At 34.5% G+C, this 24,960-nt stretch overlaps 1 protein-coding gene across 2 annotated transcripts; it reads right to left on the reverse strand.

Moving 5' to 3' along the window:
- Window positions 1–1,958: 1,958 nt before the first annotated feature.
- On the reverse strand, window positions 1,959–23,837 carry LOC140148652 (homeobox protein EMX1-like). 2 transcript variants are annotated; one of them, XM_072170688.1, is made up of 3 exons: window positions 22,505–23,837; window positions 17,811–17,986; window positions 1,959–6,216 (listed from the first exon to the last, which is right to left on the reverse strand). In XM_072170688.1, exons 1-3 carry the CDS (start codon window positions 23,103–23,105, stop codon window positions 6,058–6,060), a joined length of 936 nt encoding a protein of 311 aa, XP_072026789.1. In that variant the 5' UTR covers window positions 23,106–23,837; the 3' UTR covers window positions 1,959–6,057. The 2 variants fall into 2 exon arrangements, with proteins under 2 accessions (XP_072026789.1, XP_072026788.1); XM_072170687.1 differs by having other exon boundaries at window positions 17,811–17,992; window positions 22,505–23,836.
- Window positions 23,838–24,960: the final 1,123 nt, after the last annotated feature.

Genomic DNA, 24,960 nt, shown 5'->3' on the forward strand with positions numbered 1-24,960 from the left:
TAATACCGTTCTGGATAGACCTCTGATAGTTCAGCGATATAAAAGTAATGTGCACTGATCAAGTTACTCAGTGGTGTATCGAAATGCCACCTACACGGACCAGTACCTTAATTTCATTCTCACCATACACTAGAAACTTGGGCGTTATTCGTATTCCTCATGGACACTATCATAACAGAAGATCAAGACAAGGAACACAAGCCATTTCAAGAAACTGCGACTTGGTGCTATCCTTCAAATGGAGTGATTGAGAAAAGTCAAACAGGAGATGGAACAAAGCAGAAGAAGACAACAGAAAGATGAAACCACCGACAAAAAGGGCCTTGTCGTTATCCCTTATATATGTCAGGGAGTATCAGAACGTATCCTTAGAACACTTAGAGAGATACAATATATCCGTTGCAGTGAAACCTCATTGCAACACACTAAAAAACTTGCTCATGCACCCTAAGGACAAAGGGATCCGCTCAACACCACAGAGGTTATTTATTCCATCCCCATGACAAGAATTGTAACAAGACTTATATCGATGAGACGGGGAAAGAAAATTCTGGCAAAAACGCATACTGACCAGCGAAGAAGAAGCAAGCTTCATCAATTGTGCAATCAATAAAACGGCCATCACAGCACCATGTTCTTGAAAAAGACCACATCATTGATGGGACATGGATAAGATCATTACTAGCAACGGTTGTGGAGAGGCAGATAAATACACACGATGGATCAAATAGAGCGCGGTGGTGAAAGAGGCTGTTTATGGAAGCAAGAGGAGCCATCTCTGAACAGAGGAGGAGGTCACGCCACAACTAATTCAGCATGGGGGCCTACAGTTCTGCAATCCAAAAGATCCCTCGACGTTCAGTTCTGTGCAACCCCGTCACGGGTCACTGACCAATCGTCGCCAACAACATCAGATTGAGAAAAAACATCCAGGATAGGATGAAACGTTTCAATAACTAGAAGTCCAGTTGACTAGATTTTAATTAAATCAACTTGATATACATGTATGATCTTAGCTAGGATTTGACAAGTGCCGTCAACTTTCACCAAAAGTGCCTGTCCAAAATTTGACCCTAAAACATAAACCAGACATCTGCCACTGAAAATTCAGGGTTAACAGTTATTTCTATAGATATCATATAGAGTATACATTTTTAGAAAACCCACTTAATGATAAGAAACAATAACAATGCAAATACAAAAAATTATAGCTCACTCGCAAGAAGGACTTTGAAAATTATTAAAGGATTGAAAATGATAACGTTTTTGAGTTAAGGACAGCCTTTTTAGAAGTAATATTGATTCAAAAGTGCATTCATTCAACTGTTCTAGATGTTAATATGATCCAAATAAGAGCCCCGCTTAATTTAAGATATCAAGGTCATATAGCCCTGATTAGAGCTGGGCAGTGCTTGAAAAATAAGGACTATTTTCTTGTAAGCCATCTGAAAAAGGGCTTTAAAGTCACTGGAAATACCTGTTATATGGTCGAAAATATAGCAAATTTCAGAGTAACCTGCAGAAATGATATGTTTTCTGTCATTATTTGAAAGTTTTGATGAAAAGTTCTCCCAAATTCATCCGATTTTCCCACCCTATTGGCGCGCACCTCTTTGTCCCAAAAAAGAGGGCGCTCTGTAAATGTGGTTTTCACACTTATGTTGTTGAAAACAAGAAAAGTCTCAGGTTATCGTACATGTTGAAATTCTGGTCATTTTTGGATTCAACCTACTACTGTTAATTGATTTTTTCGATGTAAGAGTCACCTGTATGTGAAAATCGTGCTCGAAATAACCTATTGTCCCCGTTGAAAAAAAAAATGTATAATAGAGAATTGGTGGTATTTAACCTCTAGATTTTCACTCTTTACATTTAGATTTGTTTATAATGAATAAATGACACTTAAAAATATAAACAATAAGACATTTGATCTTCTTTGTAGTTGTTTTAGTTTATTAAATGACATAGAGATTGTCTCCATCCATTCACAGTACAATATTATCACATACAATGTAACGAGAGTTACCCAATGTCATTGATGTACAATATTATCACATACAATGTAACGAGTGTTACCCAATGTCATTGATGTACAATATAAACATTAACATAAAAATTTGTACAACATATATTTACATAATTCACATTGTGTATGTAATAACAGTAACGACGTTTCATGTTAATTTAACAAAACGAGTTTTGTTCACATATAAGAAATGGAAATTTAAGAGTTTGCATCATTTTTGCGACAAGGGGTATACATACGTAGATATACACACAAAGAAAGGTATCAAATATGATGCAAACCCTTAAAGGAAATTAACCATCGAAATACATCAATGGTTGTGCGTGCCTAATACATTTGTCCGTGTCCGACCTGCGTCTATAATAATTGTGTCCAAATAATCACACAATTATTTACCATGATTATTATTTAACAAGATCACATAACATTTATGTGTGTATAATAAATATCTTCATATACAATATATTACGTCATTAATGACGTATCAAAAAACGATGAATAAAGGTCCAATTTTTGAAATTCATACAAACGTTGAAGTGGATAATATTAATCAGAGACATGACATGCCGCAGTTGCAGTTTTAGCTGTTTGTCCACATGCGTATATATATATAGACATATATATATATCTACTATCTGAAAAGTTTTGTGGATTGTTAAATCGGTCAAGAACCTAACCCATATAACCAAAATTGAACTAAGGAGTATCTATTTGTTGCATTTAATATGCTTAATTGAAATAGTCATAATTCAAGGCTTGTAACCAAAAGATTTGACCATATTTACTGCTTGTAACCTGACCTAGTTACAGATAATACTTAACGCTAATTGTTTTTTCAATCTTGCAAGGATTCATTACATATTTTCATCTTAAAAATACCTACAGATATTCGCTTTTATTCTCTAGCTTTAATTCATTTTGGTAGTCCATATCCATAAAGGTGGCCTTAGGCTGTCATTATCACTATTCATGCGTACTGTTAACCACACAGAGAGTTAACTAGTACCATCTCTAACAAACAATATTGCTTGTACAATGAATCTTTATGATGGTGTTTTCAAATCATAATTATTCAAAGTATTGGTTAATTTTCCCTTCTATACCATACACGTTTTGTAAAATGAATTTCAGCACACAACAAAAACGCGCGAGTGATGGCGTTGACATGTCCGTGATTAAGCTTCACGATTAATACATAGTTATCAGCGCATGACGTATTGGGATCTAAATGATTGTATTTAGGAGCAAATTGAAATTGAGTTCTTTTCTTCTTCTACCACACGTGTATAGTTCAAAATGTCTAAATGGCCTGACAGCTTTGCTATAGGGTGCTTTGAAAACGAATGAACTTGGTGACTTCTTCCACTGAACACCATCATTCAGTGTCAGGCCAAGTGTAATATTTTCTTATTGAAATTATTGTGCGATGTTAATTAGTACTCAGTCTACCATGAAATCCAAAAGAATATTTTTTAATTTGTTTATCAGCAAATCTTTCGATAAAATATTGTAACTTAATCATATCGGAAATGTAAATGTAAAATATATAATTATTACATATTACAAGGTAATTAAACACTTCGATAATTGTTGTACTTCCTTTTTAGAGCGTTGTTACATTATACAGATATTTCTTAGTGGTATATAGGTGGTAGTAAATGCCCTTGCACATTTCTATCTTTATTGACCTATAATTGAAGACCGAATTCAAAACACCAGTTTGCGTATGACGTTCTGTCAACTAGACCAAAAATGCCGTACTGCGCAGGTCAGCGATCAATCACGTCGCGCCTTTGCACTGACGTCAGACGCAAACTAGTCTTTTTAATTCGGTCTTCAATAAGGGCTGTCACAAATCATCATCACTAAAGTAACATATGTTTAATGTATGGTAACTTATCCAATGTAACTATTCCCCTAAATGTATTGTTAGACCCTATTGGCATCAACTTTATGCGATACTCGACAATCAATCACTCTGCTTGGATCACCCTCTATAGCCAGTCAATACAATTCATCACAAGTGCAATTTTAACTAATTCCTATAGGTCATAACCCCAATCTTTTACGTATTGTGAAAAAGTGACAAGTTATTTGCCTCAATGTTGTTAAAAATCTAGCACCGTGACCGTCAAATGGCAATACGTTGAACAAAAAGTGAGAGGAAACAGGCACAAAAATAATTACCCAAAAATGATAGAAAATTCAGTTTCTTACATAATGAATACTCTTTCCATACTCAACTGTATAAATTAAACGTATTTTTACCCTACGAAGTACAATGTACCAATCTAAAACTGTCCTTGTTTCTATTCCCGGCATGCCTAATCCATTAACACTAAATATTGTGCTAAACCATTTTATGTGCTGTTGCATTTTACATAAACTATACTCTTTGGAATTTCAAATACAACCTATTAGTATGTTAACTCTAACAGACTTTTTCAATTATGCAGTTTCGCATTTGTCAAGATCTGAATCTTAAAATGTTCGCATTTGTCAGTAACACATTAGATCACTGTTTTGATTACGTATTTCATGCATTAATCAACTGATAGCTTAGCTTCTTTACAACCAAACACCTGTGCACTAGTGATTTGTAACAAAAATCAAATATAGCCCAGATTTGTATAGCAACTATTTGTCCCGATGTATTATTCTGTTTAATGATAATTAATAACAGTGATTTCAACTACCCATACATGGAAAGAAAATGCATAATGGTTGTAGATTGAAATTTCTTATTGTAATTAAACCAAATTTGCACTTTTTGATCGATTTTGAATCGACAGTTTAACAAAGAGAAAATAATTGTATTACATGCATTATGGATATATTTGCCCACGTTAATGGCCTCATATATTCCGCCATAATGAATGCTATTTTCAACTACCATTGTGCAGTTGCATATTGTAAACGAAAAAAGGACAAAAATGTTTCACATTAAGCATTCAGTAATTGTTGCTTTTTTCAGATTAATTCCAAAGTTGCTGGTGGTCTTAAAAATGGTTTTATTGAAAGCTCAGCAACATTTGTGGTCTTTAGGGTTAGTCTGATTCTTTTGAACTGAAAGAGCTAACTTTGACCTCGTTCTATAACAAAACTTGTGTATATAAATAATACCATCTTAGCCGGCATTCTTAAGCATATTTAGTAAAACCAATAGCTGCAGAGAATACTTGGAATGTAGGGCCATGGAACTGATCATTATACCAGATATAGGTCGGTTTTTGATAAGTTTTCAGCAGCCCAAATGACTCTTTCGTGCCACCTTACCAAGTTACGATCGTTTGTGCTTGCGTTTACATGCCAAAGACCTCTTAAGGCATGGGTTCGATGTCACTATCACCAAAATGCCATTGGAAAGTCTTAATTAACGGCGTGCAAAAAGCTCAACCTAATCTCCCTTGCACAAATCAATGCGCATAAAATGACACCCTTAAAGGTATTTGAATCCGTGCTAACATATAACCTCACATTTAAGGTTCGTGTTGTCTTTGAATACTTTTGCGTCGAATCTATATTCTTAAAATTAAATTGACGTAAACATTTTTCTCATATTTAAATCAAATGTGATTTTTGTTGGGAGTATTTTGATAAGCTTAGTCCGTATGTAAGGTGTTATAAAGGCATATAAAACCCACTGACTATATCGATGGTCGGGTCGAGTGGTAGACTCAATGCATACAGGTGTATGAATAATATACTGTAGTTTACTAGCTGCGGGCATTAGATGAATCTAGGTAAGGGGATGGTGTATACGTATCATATTAGACAAGAGGCTGTCTTGCGTTAAGTATGGATCATCACGATGGTAAAGTGCTAGCCGCCAACTTGAGTTGAATAAGCTGTTTAAACTTTGCCTGCATTACACGTCTCTTACCAAATTACCTCACAGAAGAACCAGCACTTAGAAAACAGTGCCTTATAAGATTACACCAGAGGGTGTAGTATGAAACCAAAATTAACATCATTTTATGTTTTTGGATTAATTTTTTCTCTTAGAGTCTTTGAGTTCTTCATCGTGGATATCACGAACACGAAATAGCTTCTTCGTCAAGAATTTGTTGTGTTTCAGCTCTCCATCTGTTGACGTGGTGAGATCCTTTCTTCTTGGGTTCTTGCTCGCCTTCTTCTTCTGCTCTTATCCTCTTGTACTTTGTTCTTCTATTTTGAAACCAGACTTTCACCTATGATAAAAAAAAAAGATACAAAGAGAAAAGAAACCCACATTTAATAAAGTGTTTCTATATTTTTTATTTAATTCTTTAAAGCTATAAAATGACATGGAGTGAATCGACAAATTAGAGGCAGTTTTTCATCAATAGCTTGAGGCGATTATAGGGCAGGACTTGGCATGCTTGGCTCATATATATCTCTCCAGTCTTTTAACTAACTGAATGATATAAGGCCTGGAATGCTCAAATATCGTAGCATCGATTAAGCCTGGGTCTCGGCAAAGTGCTAGGGCGGCAGGTGTATGGACATAGACACTGGCCCCGCCAATCATTCGCTCAACTTCAACATCTTTAACACCCTCTTAAGATACTTTTAGGATGGATCCATGCCACTTGCTAGCTCCATTCACTATCTTTATGCACATTGCAAAGTAGAATTACCAAAAGAGACAGGAAATCAACAAAATAGTGGAAAGCAAGCTACTTAAGGTAGATATTACACGGCCGCGAGACTTTTACTCCCACCGTAATTGCGCTCAATTGAACGCCATCATTGCCAGCGCTGCTGCATCAGCAGCATCAGTCAATGAACCTCGTATAGAATGATGCATTCAACTTCTTTCACTTTAGTAGGCAACATGATAGGGCATTTGAATTACTTATAACTGTTTACTCTCAATGTGAAGTGGTTTTATCGCTGCAGTTATAGTCAGTTCAAGTTGCCGCACATCTGAAGCCATTTATGGGGTCGACACGGGTGTGATTGTATACGTAATCTAAAAAGGAGATCGACACTCAACAAATTCATCACTTTGACAATGCGAAATGTGTGATGGTGATGTGTTTGACAGAACGGTTAGCTCGTCTAAAACACCCCTTATCTCGTGTGTTAATAGGCACTTTACTATCATCATGAATTTAACATGAATGCTTAGTAATGCTACTAATCAATTGACAGATAAAATGTAATTATATCAATCAATTGCAGCAATTAAACAAGTTTAGAGGGGATTTGGTGGCGCACTAATTTATGCTATCTACGGTAGATAGCAATTTTAGGTAAATCGTACCAATTGAGATATATCGTAGTTGTGTAAAAGTAGAATGCATTATGCTATTGATTAAATACAAATACGCCACAAAGGAAATCGACATAATTTATGTAAAAAAATAAACTTCAAATAAAGTTTATTGCGCAATTTATCTTTAGCCAATGAGATATCAACATGTAGTGCTATCTACGGTAGAAAGCAGTCGCTTGAACTGGAAGAAAATGTAAGTTCGCGCATCAAACACATAAACAAAAACGAATAAACAACAACGCATTGACAGACACAGACAAAAACTGAAGAAATTGATTAATTATTCATATTGAACAAATTATTATATTTATTGTGCTATTAATGTAAAAAAGGTCAAAATCAATAATGAAAACAATTAGAAAAGGATATAAAATAAAAACAAAACTATTATCATCATAGATAGCCGTGACAATAATTATAGCGTGTTTTACCGACCATCTCTCAATATATATTTTCAAACTGTGATAAGGTCTGTTGCATATTTTAACATCAAGGCTATAGTATAAGTTAACTAACTTGAGTTAACATACAGTTAACTTCAATAAATCATGAGTCAGAGAACATCATGAGATCATCAATCAAGTGTCAAAACCTTCATTTATTTCATTATCCTAATACCGTCAAATGTTTCGCTACAATATATTTTCTAATATAGTTTTCAAGATAGAAAACACCATTGGATGATATGAATCATTTTTCGCGCCATTTTTATCATCAAGCGAGTTTTTGGTCTACATCTCGCAGACGACACTGGATAATATTCCATCTAATTGCGCTAAGCACCTGGCAAGGTGGTGCTATGGCAACCGTGCCAATATCAGAATCTTGATCCGAGTAAGTCGGATTCGAAAACGAATTTTGGTAAATACTATCGCCAAATCCAAGTGTTTTGGACTCACAACTGTAATCTATATATTCGCGAATTGAAATAAGAGAAAACAATGAGTATATAGAGTCAATAAAGATGCACAATTGGCATTCAAAAATCTTGACTAGTTATGGTCATCACTCAGATAGAATTGCGTTTGAGCAGACGACATTTCATCAAAATCGTTGGCTGACATGTCATAAACCTCCGACTAAACTTTCTCAACTACTATAGACTGACAGTAAATCGCAAAATTAATACCAAAAGATTATTAGATTTACTTTATGAAGAAATGAATATATGACAAACCTAATCGACTTTAAAGTTGCAGCTTATTATGTTAAAGACAAAAAAATGAAAGAAAATGTGGTAAGACCGGATGCTTCAATATCGGACTTAGCGTCTATTACTTTTATTTTCTATTATGATGCACTTTTATATATTGGCTAATCATTCAATCATTCAAAATGATTTAAACCAAAATGTATATTATTGTGTGTTGGCTTATACGCAATATGCTTTAATGATTTTTCCAATTGATTGTATAATCTTCATTTCCTATTTCGATAATTGTGTTGAATGTGTAAACGGAAATAATGTTTGCTAAAGCTGAAGTAATGCTTCGTTATGATATAGATATTTAACTACATTAATCTGGACATTTTTCACAGTGCTAATGTAACTAGTTACGCGACGATAGGCTTGGCGTGATCTTATATCCCCCAGACTTATAAGATTTTAGAGTTCACCCTTATTTTGTTAAATTTTGATCAAGCATTTTATTTATTCCATAGATTTGCATATCAAATCATTGTGCGTAAATGTCAGGCTCAGAAGTCAAAACTTTTCAAATTGATATTGATTTTTCTTGTAAAGAAAATAACATTTTATGCAATTAATGAACAGCAACTTCAATACCAAACTTTGTAAGTATAGAAAGTCCGATAAACAAATTGTTTGTATTTTTTACTTTTTATTTTGTTTGATTGCTTAATTATCATCGTTAAATTTGTCCTTTTTAATTGTTTATAATCATGTGTGCATAACCCGACGATGTCCGGATGGCAAAAACAAAAACACCTGCAGGAGTGTGCATGGGATAGCCATATAGCTATGTCATCGGGTCAACTCGCTCATCCAATCACGCAACTAATCACACATATCAAGAAATAAAATAGAGTAAATAAGGAAAACAATAAGATAATGAGTGGCAACAGGAAGGGAAGTATAAACCATGAAGCAAGACCACCAAAACAGTATTATTTGTTTGTTAATTTCCCTTAACGAAGCAACAAATTAACAGTAAAGACTTTCAAGTGGTTGTTTGCACGCATGGTTAATGTGCGCTGCAATTTTATGCGTGGGACGAGGCTAATATATATATATAGTGGCAATCTGCACTATTGTGGTTATTAGTAAAGTTATAAAAAAATCTTTAATTAATCTAACTATTTGGTTTGAAAAACAATTGCATCTCATTATTTGCAAGGCCAATTAATTTAAATGCTCATTTGAGCTATGAATAGTCTTTGCCTTGGCTTAATTGTCGCACTGCTGTGTCTTGTGATGCTCATTTAGTATTTGATCGGATTCTAATATGAATTCGAAATGTATCATTAATGTTTACAATATATCTTTAAATGTACACGCCGTCTCTTTAAATGTTAAGTTAATAATTTCATTGCTAGGTCTGTTTTTGTTAGCTTACCGAGCTCAAACTTTATTGTGTAGTCATTATATACACCTTAATTGTTGCAAAAGAGATGACGCGAAAGACAACTCATGATAAACTTTTGCGCTGAGATTTTCACAAGATTATTACTCAATGACGGCTCTTCATTGAGACTAATATTTACATGTCGTGATGGGTTTCAATGTTTTGGTGTTTATTCAATCGTATGCTACTGGGCGGAGGAGTCTTCGTTTTCCAATTCATGCTTGCTTTTTAACACAGATAAATTACCACGCGGTTCAGAGCACCAACAAATAACGAAAACAAAACTTTCTGTCACTTCTGGTTTAGCTCACAATTTTAAACTTGGCTAGTTCGAAACAAGGCAGACAAAAACAGCAATATTTTGGTTTGCCTTTTACTCCGGTTTACAAGCCGTAGTTGAAATGGTTCAGTCGGGTTTAGCGGGGTATGAAATGGCCTTTCAAATTAGGCATTAGTAAGGATTCGTTCCCACCGAATGTAGCGCAACGGGGCGCTGCTTTCACCTGTACAGTACGCTAACATGGCTAACACAAAATCGTCTGGGATATCAACAGACAGTCGGAAATGTTTTATTTGTTTCAGAAAAATAGCATCAGTTTCTTGTTTCTTGTCTTCACACCTTGGTAGAATCAACATATTTATTTGGATATAGTAGTAATAGTAATAATAGAATGGGGTTATTAAGGTCAAGTACAAGGCCAAAGGAAGTCTGTGGCGTGGGAAATTGAGTGAATGTAGTAAGAAAGCTTCGTTTGAATTTGACCAAATAGCTGGTAATAATCCATTTAAATCAACCACAATGATGTTCAGACTGATAAAAACATTACAAAAGATGCGGTTACTATATTATTAGCTTTAGAAGCTCAACTGGGTTTACCCAGGGATATCGCAATGCAGCAGGGTGTCAACTTTTACTTATGCGTATAGAGTTGTTTATTATTGTTGAAGCAAGTTATTTTTACATCTTGGATGTGAATTTTCAAAATAATAATACAAGAACCAGGAGAGACATGGCGTAGTTTTTACAACTTGTCAATAATAACGTTAACCTCGTGTAATACAGGTAATTCACATCTGCTATCTACTGAAGATAGCAAGCTTGACACCCGCCCACTCATTTCGCTTTACTTTGCTATCTACTGAAGATAGCAACTTATTGGGCAGTACGCACACTTAGTTAAGCTATGTGATATGTAAATGAGCTTGTTTGTTATTGTTCTTATACCGGTGTTTCGTACAATAATCATTCAAAATGACACGCGTAATCCGATGTTTAAAGCAATTGTTATTCAATTACATTTAATCACAAGTAATAATTCAAGTTAAAACTTTTGTATGCGTAAAGCTCTTTTAGAACCTATTATTTCAACTTTATTGAATTCGGTTATATCGCAACAGTATCATTTTACTTCAGTTAACTTTGTGCAAATAAAAAGGTGTATAATCTAATCAAATATAGCAGCTGTTGAACGTTAGGAACAATAGGGGAATATTATGCACAATTAAGGCGCAAATTGCGAGAAAATAGACTCATTGGGCGGCTTATTTGAGCACAATTAAACTTCGCAGATTTTCAACCAAATACGGCACGTGTGACAAACCGGAGACCACCGCCTACCGAGCAGAGGAGATGAAATTAAGAAAAGTGTTGGAGCATACTGGATAACTATAGAAATCATTTGATATTGTATAAAACATAAATACTGGTGTTTTGTTCATATATTTGAAACTGTTTACGACTTAAGTCCACAAAAATCGGATTACTGCAGCTGTGTTGTGCAGAAGGAAAAAAGCCTGCGGTCTTTTCATATTGTTCGGAAATTGTAACACTTACAAAATGTCACCTTTTTTGTTTGTTATTTCTTGGACCCAAAATATTGACTCACTGGATGGAACCTGCTGCATGTCCCGGTAACAAAAAAGCCATACCCAGCGTCAAAGTTCAATACTGCACAGTCTGCATCTATTATGTTATTTTACGATGTGTGACCTTTGCCTCTGATTTCACTGCACGATTCTCATTCGTTGAAAGTTTGAAAGGCGGGAATGTGCATCTAAGACAAAGGACGTTCCTATTGTTTTTCTTCTTTCTTTTGTATTTTCTCATCAACAAAGGATGTTTTTCGAGCAGAATTGGTAAAATCCACCTGCTCTGCCTTATTTTGTCTTTACTCGTATTCAAGGAGGTCTAAATTGTCACAATGTAGTTCTATCACAAAACTTAGTGAATGTCTAGTCTGTGTTTCTTTCTTTATACTTTAACTCAAATTTTAAGTACAGGTACGTAATTTTATGTTAATAACTAAATGAACAGTTCTTGACTAACCTGAGTTATCTGGTTTTTCACCAGAGGGCATCAGTCACATAAATAGCACTAACCTATATATTAACAAGTCGACCTGACATATATATCAAAGTTGACGATGAGACATAACAGTAGCAATTTAATGCAGAAACGCGCAAGCGACCCTAAGTTACCCTGATGCACGCAGTTAGCACGAAGTCATTTAACTGAGTTAACCATTGATATATCAGTTATCTTATCAAGTTCTCCCAGGTTTTATTTTACACCGTGCTCCGCAGGCGTGGCAGGCGTAGTGAAATACCGTTAGCAATGCCGTCAAATTCTTGTTGTGCATGTTGTTTCACGCTCGCAAGAGACATGTGCAATATATATCTAGAGCAATGAGGATATGCATGATATTGATAACCTCCGCTCGAGTATGGAATAAATCAACATCATCAAAACATATTATTCATACACGCTGTGGGGGTAACCTGATATACGATAATGTCAACATCGTCAACAAATATGAAATCATAGAAAGAAGACTTAATAATGATCAATAACACCTCAAAGATAAAGCACTGATCTTTTATTTAAGTTCTTTGCTATTAGTAACATAAACGGTCCGACCCAACCCTATATCGACCTTATCTGAACCTAGATAAAACTGAAACCTCCTATAAAGTACACTGATTCATATAGATGTATAGTTTGTTGGGAAAGATATCATGGCAATTCATCTTAATCAAACAACGATTATCTTTAATAGTTATAACATTAAAGAAACATACACCAATGTTTCTTACAGTCCTGTCACTCTGTTTCTGATAGCGCATATTAAGTTTCTTGTAAGTTTGGACTATCCCTTTTTCTTAAAGTATACAGGCTTATGCTATAATGCTGAAATAAATTACGACTAAAGTAGATCAACATTTGCAGAAACTTTGTTTCAGAACTGGGCGACAAAAATTGCAATAACTTAAAACAAAATGAGGTAACAACACTATATGGACCACAAATAGCATCATCCCAAATGGCATAGTCCAATAACCTCAATTACATAATCATAGTGCAAAATTTGCCTCAAGTTGCAGAGTATGAGTTTTTGTACCCAAATCTTCAATGGTCATTTAATGAATGTACAAATGTATTGGGATTTAAGAACTGTGTCCTGATAGATGAGCATGTTGTGGATAAATCTGACTTGAAGTGCTTTAACAAAAACAAAGTAACTAAATGCATTAAAAAAAGCAATAAAAATCGACACTTAAGAGCTGACATTTTATTTATTTATTTGAATTTTGAAACCATTGATGTAAATAGTCCCTGTGATAAAACAATATATTTTTCTTTATGTGAAAAATTGAACTCTGAATGACTGTAGCCTTCTTTTGGGCTTATAATGCTTATATTTTTTTCATTGTTTTGCAATTACAGTCTACGGTTGGTTTCGCTTATTATAGCTTTTACATTTGGGTAGTGCTCTTCATATACCAATTATATTTATTTATTTACTCCCTTACTTAAATATTCATTTAGTATGTCTAATTTATTCGATTCTCCTTACTTAAATATTAATATATTTGTCTAATTGATTCCTCCTAATTGAACTAATGATTCCATTATTTGCTCATTTGTTTCATTACCTTTGATCTGAATGTCAATTGTCATGGTAACTCAAGATTCTATTAGTCTTCAGGAGTCTTTGTCTTCATTTTGTGAGACATTATTACACTTATTTATTGATGCTTTCAATCAAAGATAAGATTAATTCTCTATTTTTTGTTAATAACCTTTAAGTCGACAAAAGAGTACAAGTTCTTTTGTTATTGATGATGATGATGATCATTAGAGATGGTATTTCATTGTGATTTTATTGCACTAATGAAGGAGGAACACAAACTCAATTTCACGATTTGGACAGACCATAACGGAGGTAGATAATTAAATGTCTACCTTCATGGGCAGATGGGTAAGACGCTATTAACACAAAACGCCACATTTTGACATGAAAATATCAAATTATCTTGCTAAATTCTACAAACCAAAATAGGGCAGGCAGTGATTGCGTTTAATTGATAAACCAATATACACGCAGTCTTCTTCATAAGGTCAACGCCGTCGTTATATTGTACCTTTACAAAACTTGTCAATTCTTAAAGCGTGCACCACTTAGTAAATACAAAACAACACTTAGCTTGCTTAGATCAAGGTGTTTATTAGAGAAGACGCAGCAATTAGCAGAGCTGATGCTGATGTGAACATTTACGCTCATCTCCGCATAATACAATTTTCACTTAACGTTATGTATTGTTGCGCTATTCAGCTACATCGGAATTGATGGTGGGAAGAAAATTTGGGCTTAAACTTGGTAATTTTGATAGCTAATGCATTCTCGTGTATATCACATTTCCTGTTTAGCATGACAAGTGCATGAAAACAAGAGGATATTCTGCAAGGCTTTTTCAGGTAAATGAGTGCTATTTTACAGCAGTTACGATCAAAATACCCTCTAAGTGTTATTATATTCAAAAGAATTGTCACCCACCATGCTCACTGTGATATTTATCTTTTTTCAATGACTACTTTTGCGTTAGTTCAATTCAGAAAACGTGAACATCAGAAAATTCAATTTAGCTTTCAGCTTCAGATAAATTTCGAAATAATTTAATGACGAAAGCAATATCTTTTAAAAAAACATGATCGTGATCAACTCAAATTAATTAACGAAAATGTGAATAAATATTTGACTGCAAATGACATGACAAATTTTAATATACAATTTCGTGATTTTTATATACAAATGTTAATAACCATTATATTAATAGCTGAGTAATTTTCCTCAAATTGCACGTGTTTAAGGGTAGAGTTCTTGCAACTACAATAATTTGCTTGATAGATTGATTAACTGATAGTTGTTTGATATTATGAATAATATTACATCATCACGCACCATAAAGTCTAACTGAAACGTCACCACACCTGCATCTCTCAGACAGGAGTAACTAAGAAACGCTTCAATGCCAAATGGTCATTTTGTCAATTGTTTTTAATAATATCATTATAATATTATCATATTTTCAACAAACTTTGATTTGACCACATGTGGAAAATTAATAAATAAGTCTAAGACTTGTTTTAACATGCTTAATCATGGACAATTGCATTAATTGATCTTTGCTCTGTGATCCATTTCGTCATTGCCATTGTTTATTTATCATTAATTATTTTTCTATTTTCCTCTCCCGATTTAAAGTATTCACATATCAAGTAAAAGATTGAGTTTCAATCTGAAAGACCGTGGTGATGAGTGACCAATCGAAGAAGAAATTGACATCTTTTTTACTTTCAGTAGATTTGATACTCGTATAATGTTGGTCTTTATCGTTTTGACGAAATGTTTATGGCTTTTGGCGAATAAACATTTTGAGATCATTCATTCCTCAGTTATTTGCTTGACGCGTATATGTGATGATGTTTCTATAGTGTTTGACTGTTATAACATTACAGGTCAGAATGCTAAAACAATAAACAGAATAAAATATTCAAACTTTCATGTTGACTAAACGAAAGGCAACTCTTGAAGTTCGCCAATTGATTGTCGAAAAAAAGCATCAAAAATACAGCATCAAAATTACAAATCATTATCATAAACTCGACGATCAAATTCCGGATATTTCTATTGCTATAGCTAATTTTCATATCACATTTGAAGTTAAATACGTAAAATAGCAATATATTACCGCTATAAGGTTATTATGCTGCGCTTATCATTGTTGCGATATTACACCTTTTAGCAACCGTCATTAAGAAACTAATAATAACCCAAGCTGTTATAGGTATAGTAAACTTATAGCAACATAATCATGATTGTGTCTTCAGGCAAGTAGAAATTAGGCTAACGCGCTATTTATTGATTAAAGCAATAATGAAAAATGATCAGTTTAACACTCTGATAGAATAGAAATTAATGCAAATTCCTTCACTGACAATTTTTTTTTCTCTCTCAAAACATCGGTGATCAGTGCGTTATTATATACTTATGCTCAACTTAAGCATTAATTACCAAATTGGTGCAATTGTTAATCAGATCAGTTCATATTTCAAACCAATTTAGTATGGGCATGTTTGAGCCTGTCATCGCATTAAAAGCCATTACTAGTTACTCAGATTTAAATATTTTTATTGTCAATAAAGAGGGATGAAATGAATAAAATATCGCAATTTATGGTGGGGAAGAGGTTAAGAAGCGGTGCGTAACTGCAATACAGATGCATTTAGTATGCAGGTGTCGGCTGAGCCTACGGATTTTAGTTATAATTTGGTTTTATCACTTCTATATACTATTAACAGTGCAGTTATTCTTTGCAATTTAACAAAGCAGAAAATGACAGTGGCACATTAAATAATGTATGTCATTACCACAACAAACCCGGGGATTTATTGTCACTTGAAAGATTGATTGGCCCGTGTAATTACAACAAAATAATACAATATTGGGTTTCGTCATACTTTTGTGATATTTCGGCAGTTCGAATGATAAAATCGATTGTCATTTTATGATAATGAAATGTTGACGTGTGGTAACGACAAATTAATAATGTTGGAAAATGTCACCTCGGTGGGTACCCATGCACTAAAACATTTTACATGTATATATGATATTAATCATGTTAATATGACATGGACATGTGTGACATGGACATAATTATTGTATCGCAAAGAAGACAACATGAGAGAGTTCAACTTAATTGAAAAATTAGCCTTTTTATATGTTTCTTAAGGGCTGGGGTATGAACGTTTGGACAGTATTTATTGTGGGACATTAGAGCACATCAGACCTATCGAATTGCATTCTGAATACGAAGAATGTCATTCTGATATCAAATAATTTTGATTTTTGAAATTCGCAATTTAATACACATTTTATGGCAAATCATTAAAATTGATATTTTTGATATTTAACAGTACTTGAAGTAAACTTTATAAATCTGATGATTTATACTTAAAGTGTATGTAGGTGGGATGAAAAGCCGACGATCAATTGAAAATTTTGACCTTTCGTATTGAAGATATGGATTTTTTTCCCAAAACACCAAAAAAATTAGGTCTTTTGGGGAAAAAATCCATATCTTCAATATGAAAGGTCAAAATTTTCAATTGACGTCGGCTTTTCCTCCTGTTACATACACTTTAAGAATATGTCATTAGATTTATATAATTTACTTCGAGGACTGTTATATATCAAAAATTTGAAAAATATCAAATTTTTATAATTTGTCATAAAATTTGTATTATATTGTAATTTTCAAAAAATGAAAATTATTTGATATGAGAAAGACATGCTTCGTATTCAGAATGCAATTCGATAGGTATGGGGTACTCTTATGTCCCACAAAAAATACTGTCGAAACGCAATAAACGCTCATTTTAGATCCCTTAAGAATGTCCGGATTTCAAATTGTCAAAATGGTTTTAGTAATAATTAACTGCTGAAAATTAATGTAAAAATAAATATCATATCACGCAAACAAGCAAACTAACAAACACCCATCCCAAACAAACAACTTAACAAACAAACAAACAGACAAACAAAATAATGTTGTAAAACACAGTTTACGAGTATATATGGATATAAGGAAGTCAACTTACTTGTGTTTCTGTGAGGTTTAAACTGGCAGCTAACTGTTTTCTCTCTGCTCCTACAACATAGTGATTCTTCTCAAACGCTTGTTCTAACCTGAGGAGTTGGGACGGTGAAAATGCAGTTCGGATTCTCTTGGGTTTTCTGAATGGGTGTTGAAGAAAGAAACCGCCATTGGGAAGATCTGCACCTGACAAAAAAAGGCAAAAGGACTTTGATTATTATGTTGTCTAATTGGAGTTTTTATTAAACTATGCATGGGTCAACAAATTATTCGGGTAAAAAAAATGACCATGATTGTTTAACGCAATATGCATATACGGCGCAAGTCATGCCAATAATGTCGGTTTTCCAGAATCTGGAGCTCCATGTAAAACAAATTTGATGATGAAGATGAGAAGGAGGATGAGGAGTAGAAAGAGGAGAAGGAGAAAGAGGAGGAGGAGGAGAAGAAGGATGGGGAGAGGGAGGGGGAATTTGTTGACGACTAACGTCTCCTTATACCGCAAAATGCAGATGATTTTGCCCTTTTTTTTAAATATCAAAGACATTATAAGTGAGACAAATGAAGCTATATAGTAATTTCCCTTGATCAATATAATCTAGTTATTATTTTCTTAAACATAAGACAAAAATAAAGGTGCAGTTCGGTCACTTAGGCGTTAATTTGTGAGGCGATGGATAGCAAGTTTGATTAGCCGCAGGACTTACACGGAAAAATCTATAAAAACTGCCTGTGATCTGACGGAAATTTCATCGTTTTGTCTCCTAAAAGGCTTGTGCTCAACAATTTGTGCGTAAATCAGCGGGAACAGCTGCGCTTTATCAACTCAATTTGATTTTATTAAGGCAAAACAGTGTCATCTAGCCACGCTAATTCCATCCAAAACCCCCGTATACTGCAGATCATTTCACGGGCTGTAATTTCGTTGTATAATGCCATACATTTTTGAGAATGCCTTTGAAGACGTTTATGAAAATATGGGACTACCTTTCAAGAATGTCTTGTGTAGAGGTTCCTTAGGCAGTTAGGGCTAGCGACTAAGTGAAATGTGCATTAAAGATATCCAGTATAATGTTTAATGTTTGCAGGTTGTTTGATAAAAATCGTAGAATCATGTGCAGTCTTAGTACAGGTGGGTTTTGTTTTTGGTTTGATTTGTGTTTGTTTGTTTGTTGGGTGTTTGTTTGTTTGTTTGTTTGTTTGTTAGTGTTCGGTTGTTTAATTTTATGTCCAATTTGTTGTTATTATGTCGGGTGTGGTAGTTTGTTTGTTTTTATTCGTTGTTTTGTGTTAGGGTAAATGTGTGGGGGGGGGGAGGATGAGGGGTGTTAATTGAGTACTTTGATTATGGTGGACAAGACATGTATTGCATGAGCAGAATGCTTGATCCTTACGCATGTTACAATTTGCTAAAGTGAGCCAAACTCAAACACTTGAGCATGTTGAAAAGACCAGTGCAATGCAATAGCGCCCTCATTATTAGTCAAATTCCCAACTTCTGCCAAGTCTGCAACAAATGTGGTAATTGGTATATTCCTGGTATAAAGAATGGCTACAACAAATGTGTTTTCTTTAATTCAAGATATGAATTAATTCTAGTTTATAGGTGAGATCAAACAGGAAATATTTGCTCTTATCTGTGTGCAAGAATTGTCACTTAGTACCTATAGAACCTAATTAATAACCATGGGTTATTAACTAATTTGAGGCGTTTATCCACATGTCAAGATGCAACATGTATTGGTATCATTTTCAACGAAAGGTGTAATGAATTGATCGCAGTGATAATTAATTAGTTCATGGGATTAAGTGAACTATTAGTCATAATGAAATTAGAAGAACATTTTTGACGCAAAACGTCTTGACATGTATTCTTAATTTGGTTGGTTGATTCAAATCTGCATTAATTGTGATCCATATCAAATTTGAATAAATGGTATAAATTATGCATCCTTAGTTTGGTTTGGTTATATTAAAAAAATGATAAAAAGTTGTAAGCCCACCATAACGTTTCTCAACTGTCGGTCCCTCCAATCTTGGCAAACCAGTTCTGTAGTGTTTTAATCTAATTGTTAATTTGTTTGTCCTTGCTAATTGCTTAATCAGAATAACAAGATATAAGATAGTGAGATTGGCGGTGTCTTTACCAACAGTTCGGAAGTAATAAACAAAATCAACGAGTTAGTAAAGATGATATAATCGCCATATTAACACCCTTATTGAAGATACACTCGCCGACACTAGCGGTGTAAAGGTCTTCAAGCAAGCCGCTGATCATGCTGATGGTGGCATCTAACGGCGGTCAGGATAAGCGCAATATTTAACAGTTGCTTAATCGCGCTACTATTTTAGCTATATTTTAATTGGACATGTTTAATTTGTAAATTATATTAATACTGTTTACAAAGGTGTTAGTTATCGGCATAGCAATTGAAACGTGGGTATATATGTCTATTTTAACATAGCCATATTGGGAAATGGCAATTTCTGTGAACATGTGGAGGTGAAGCTCGGTCATGTCCATGGGACCTAAAATATTAACCTTCATGCTTAAGCCAAACTGACATATAGATTGTGCTTATCACAATTATTTAGCATTGTTTCGAGCTTACAATCATACAAATTTATCGGCACAAACCCACATTACACTTCTAATTTGACTATTCAACTGAAAGGAATGTCATTTTCCATCCAAAACTTTGCCACTATACGGATATGAAAAAATCGATCATATTATGGTATCATTCTCGTCAAAGCTTCCTTAACAAAATAGGGATGCATTATTAATAAAGTGGGGAAATTATCAATGAAACTTTGAATGTAAAGACGATAAGTACACATGATAAGTTGAATCAGCTTAAACACAAATCGTTATGAATACATAATAAGTTATAGGATAACAATATATACATATGAACGTCACTTTGAAACTTTTTGGTTAATACCACATCAGTTTAATGTGGTTTACAGGCAATTTTCAATAATGGCAGGTTCATGAATAGAAAACTATGATGATCTCAAAAATAATTGCTCCTATATACCATGTTAGGTCCCCTGTATATTTTAAGTGGTTCCTAAAACTGCTACTCGCATTCATTAGATCATTCATTATAGGAATTGTTACAATTGTTAATAATATAGTTTATTGACAAGAGATTTAGTGCTAAGTACAAGTTCAATTCAATGCCGGTTTCGCTCAAGTTATGCCACGGGGTGGGTTCTAGCCTGATTTTGTGTGTTGTCGGTAGAAGGATAAAGCTTATCTTGGTTTCAATTGCCTGAAGGTACCACAGTCACACACAAATCCATCGTCTTACAATGTGGGTTTTGCCTGCATTCATTCCAATAGAATTAAATACCGTAAATGCGCTCTCATATAGAACTTTCTTTTGAAGTTTTTGACAGTAAACGATGATGGGGTGCCTTTAAATTTAAGAAATTTGAATTAAATTGTTACTTTCTGTTTAACTTAAAGTTTTGTATAATGTAAAGATTTGCTGATTGAAGCGGAGATAGGTTTATTGCCTGCACAATTTGGATGCTATCAATCATTTGTTGTATGTCAATTTAAAATCTTTCAAATTACCCTAAAGATTTGTTCTACACAATTAGAAAGCATTACTTTGTCTCTCTCGTTCCCCCTCACCCTCTCTTTCTCCCCTTATAAATCTCTCACTTCAATACAGACAACATCATGCGGTTGTTTTACAATGTAAGGACTAAATTGTTGCTTAAATTGTACTTTTTAATCACTTCCTTCGTAATTGACTACAATATAAACTCGAAATCATATAATTTATGGGTTATACCATTATCATTAATGTTTATAGCCTATATATCATTAAAATATATAATTATAGAATTAAACAATCAGTGATAATAGTCTGATGTATTTCCTGACATTAGTTTTTACTAATCATGCTATGGGTGATTGTTGTGTCCTTCTTCATATACTTTAGGAAATGAATATAATGTATAATATATAGGGGGCCATATTTTGCATTTTTATAACAGCATTACGTTGTTTCTTAAAAAATGGGACATAAATATCCAAACTTTCAGTATATTCTGTATTTCCTTGTTGTTGCTATAGTAATTCTCCCACCAAATTGAGGCATCATGGAGGTATGCTTGATTTATCTCGCTCAATAGCTGTCCATTTCCACCTTGGAATCTATCAACTATGCAATCTTGAGCTACCTGAGTTCACATGATTTCACATATAAACACATCACAGCAATCCCTATCATGATATCTATTAATAGTGTTATTGCTGCTTCTCATAATGTTTATAGGTTATTATATACCGGATATACAATATATACTGATATGAATTTTATTGATAATATATAAAAGCCTATATCAAATATACCAGAGGCAAGATATCTATTGACCAGCTTACATGGTGTACACTTATTGGTTATGAATGGACATCATTGCGGTGAAAATTCAGTACAATTAATGAGATCGTGAGAATGTATTTCACAATGTAATTTGTTTCATGCATCACATGAGTAAGATATACGAAATTCCATGATGCTGGTAAATCATCAAAGAACTTCAGATAGTTTACCCATGAGCACTCATAACCAACTATATACAAACACATTTGAACTGAATTTATATACAACACACTACACTTCAAGAGTAACAATATTTCAAGATATTTTTAAGCACAACGAGCAACTTTCTACTCACCAGGAAATCCCCTGTGCCCAAGCAACCTATTTCTTGCTAAAAACCATGGATAAAGTCCAAATGGCTCTCTCCTTGGAGGAGGTGGCCCAAAGAGTCCTGCGGCCATCGCCGCTTGATGGCCATGTGTTGCTGTGAGTGCCGCATGATGGGCCGCGAAAGGACCCAGTGGTTGAGGCATAGCAAGTCCATGAGCGGCGGCTGCTACTGCCGCATGATGTTCGGGATATGTCGGTTCAGGTGAATATAATGTTTTTGCATTAAGTCCATGTAATGAACCGATGAACGGACTAGAGTCTGTAGGTACAGGTTTAACTATTCTGTTCATAGGCAGCGGTGAAAGAGGGGAAGAATCTTGCTGCGGATGATGCTCCACCGGTGAACTTGCTGGAGTTGAAATTGGTGATGATGCTGCAGATGCAGATGAGGTAATAATTGCTGGATGAGAATTCTGATGATGATGATGATGATTGTGATGATTGTTCGAGTTATGGTTATTGTCTTTAGATACTAAAGATTCTATGCTGAAACAACTTGATTTACTTGGCTGTTGTGTAGATGGAGGAGGATGAGAAGGCTGCGGATAAACGTCTACAGCCGACATGATGACAGTCCTTTTCACACTAACGTCTCCAAAAAAAAGTTATAGTATCCTCCCTCTCTGCCGTAGAAATCCAAATGGAATATCGAAACAAGAAGCAGAAATTATTTCTTGTTGACTGCAAAATCAAAAAATAGCCTGGAAGTTGCAAATTCACAAGTCCAGTTTCACGTGCAGACGAGTTAGTAGAGATACATGTGTTGATCTGGTGAAGCCGCTGACATAAATGACCGTCGGGTTGCTACTGTAAACTAATAAGACTTAAGTGTAAAACCATTGAAGCACTTAAGTACTGCCATTGAATTGAAGAGCTTATGATGATAGTAGTGTCAGTAGTCAAGAGCCTGAGCTAAGTTTGCCAATAATGTGATAGAGTCACTTGAGATACAACCACTCACGCACTCACGATAGCACACGTTACACAGTAGCAAATTTTTTTGAGTAATACTCATTCAAGTTATGAGTGCTTTTACTGGTGATGATAATATGATGACATGACCATGAGTGGTTGGTAACAAATCTGCTAATCGTCATATTTGCATAGTTAAAACTAATTAGACCATGCATACGCCCTCCGTATTGGTGGCTCACTGTTCAGTAACCCACTGTTGGACGTTTGTTAAGAACGCTGATTGGCTATTTACGTTATGGGTTCGTCACCGCCACCAGCTCTGCGATACAAACTCTTGACTGCTTGCAAGCGCTGTAACGACTGACTGAAATCGTGTGGTTTCGCCACTGCCACTCGCTCGCTGACTAGATTCGCTCGTATGTACGTGAAAGTGCCCAAGCGTGAAAGTGTTTTTAAATTGAAATTTTGTCTCAAATGGAATAAAATTACTATGGAAGTTTGAGTCAGGAATTATTTTTGATCAAAATTATACTTCTTTTTTCTCAGATAAAAAGTGAATAACTTTCCCTTATATAGCCAATTAGAAAGTTACTGTCTGAGGTAAATTTTATAGAATCACTTTTTAATACAGTAATACACTGTGGTGACAAATTATAATCATTGGAATCTATTGGGTTGAATCATTTGTAGAAAATATTAAAATGAAACGGCACTCTGGTTGAGTGACGATGAAATCATAAGATCAAATCAATTCATTTGGTTGATCGCCTGTATTATATCAATAATTTGTCTCGCACATACAAAAAATCAAATGTTCCTCAAAATGTATTAACTGTATTTATATTTTGTCTTTTGACGTTGTATAGGTAAATTGCTGATAAGAAACTTACAAATTCACCAATTTGTTTTCAAACTCTTATGTTGAAAACACGATACTCCACTTCCAAAGTTTCGGTCTACAAATCACAATCCAATATCCAATCCATGGTGATACCAAGACGATATGATGATGATGATGACGATGATGATGATGATGATGATGATGCTCATGCTGCTACTGCTGCTGCTCGGTGGCGTACTTGCCCCCGAATCCCTTAGGAAAATTACCGAAAAATGGCTTGTGCCCCCATCAGGTCCAGTGTCCCAATCATGGTCGGTGCCCCCAAATAGGATGAATACCGCTACACCACTGCTGCTGCTGCTGCTGCTGATGATGATGATGACGATAACGACGAATATGATGAAGACGATAATGATTATGACGAAGACATGACAATAACGACGACGACCATGATGATGATGGTGGCGACGATGACGACGATAACGACGGCTGCAACGATACTGATGATGATGATGATGATGATGATGATGATGATGATGATGATAACGAAAAATATAACGATGATGAGGACGATCAGATGTTTAGATATTATGCTGTGGCATTGACAAAAATAACTGTAATACCTATCATAACGTCGATTTACCAAGTCAGAGTGCTCCATTGAT

This window comes from Amphiura filiformis, chromosome 3 (assembly GCF_039555335.1).
Source record: "Amphiura filiformis chromosome 3, Afil_fr2py, whole genome shotgun sequence".
Lineage (NCBI taxonomy): Eukaryota > Metazoa > Echinodermata > Ophiuroidea > Amphilepidida > Amphiuridae > Amphiura > Amphiura filiformis.

What these genes read in the sequence shown, in the direction of transcription:
- LOC140148652 (XM_072170687.1), bottom strand. Translation starts at nt 23,105, where the DNA reads ATGTCGGCTGTAGACGTTTATCCGCAGCCTTCTCATCCTCCTCCATCT. An exon ending in TGGGCACAGGGGATTTCCTG is followed by an intron (nt 17,993 to 22,504) that starts GTGAGTAGAAAG and finishes TTTTTTTGTCAG; the next exon opens with GTGCAGATCTTCCCAATGGC. An exon ending in TAAACCTCACAGAAACACAA is followed by an intron (nt 6,217 to 17,810) that starts GTAAGTTGACTT and finishes TTTTTATCATAG; the next exon opens with GTGAAAGTCTGGTTTCAAAA.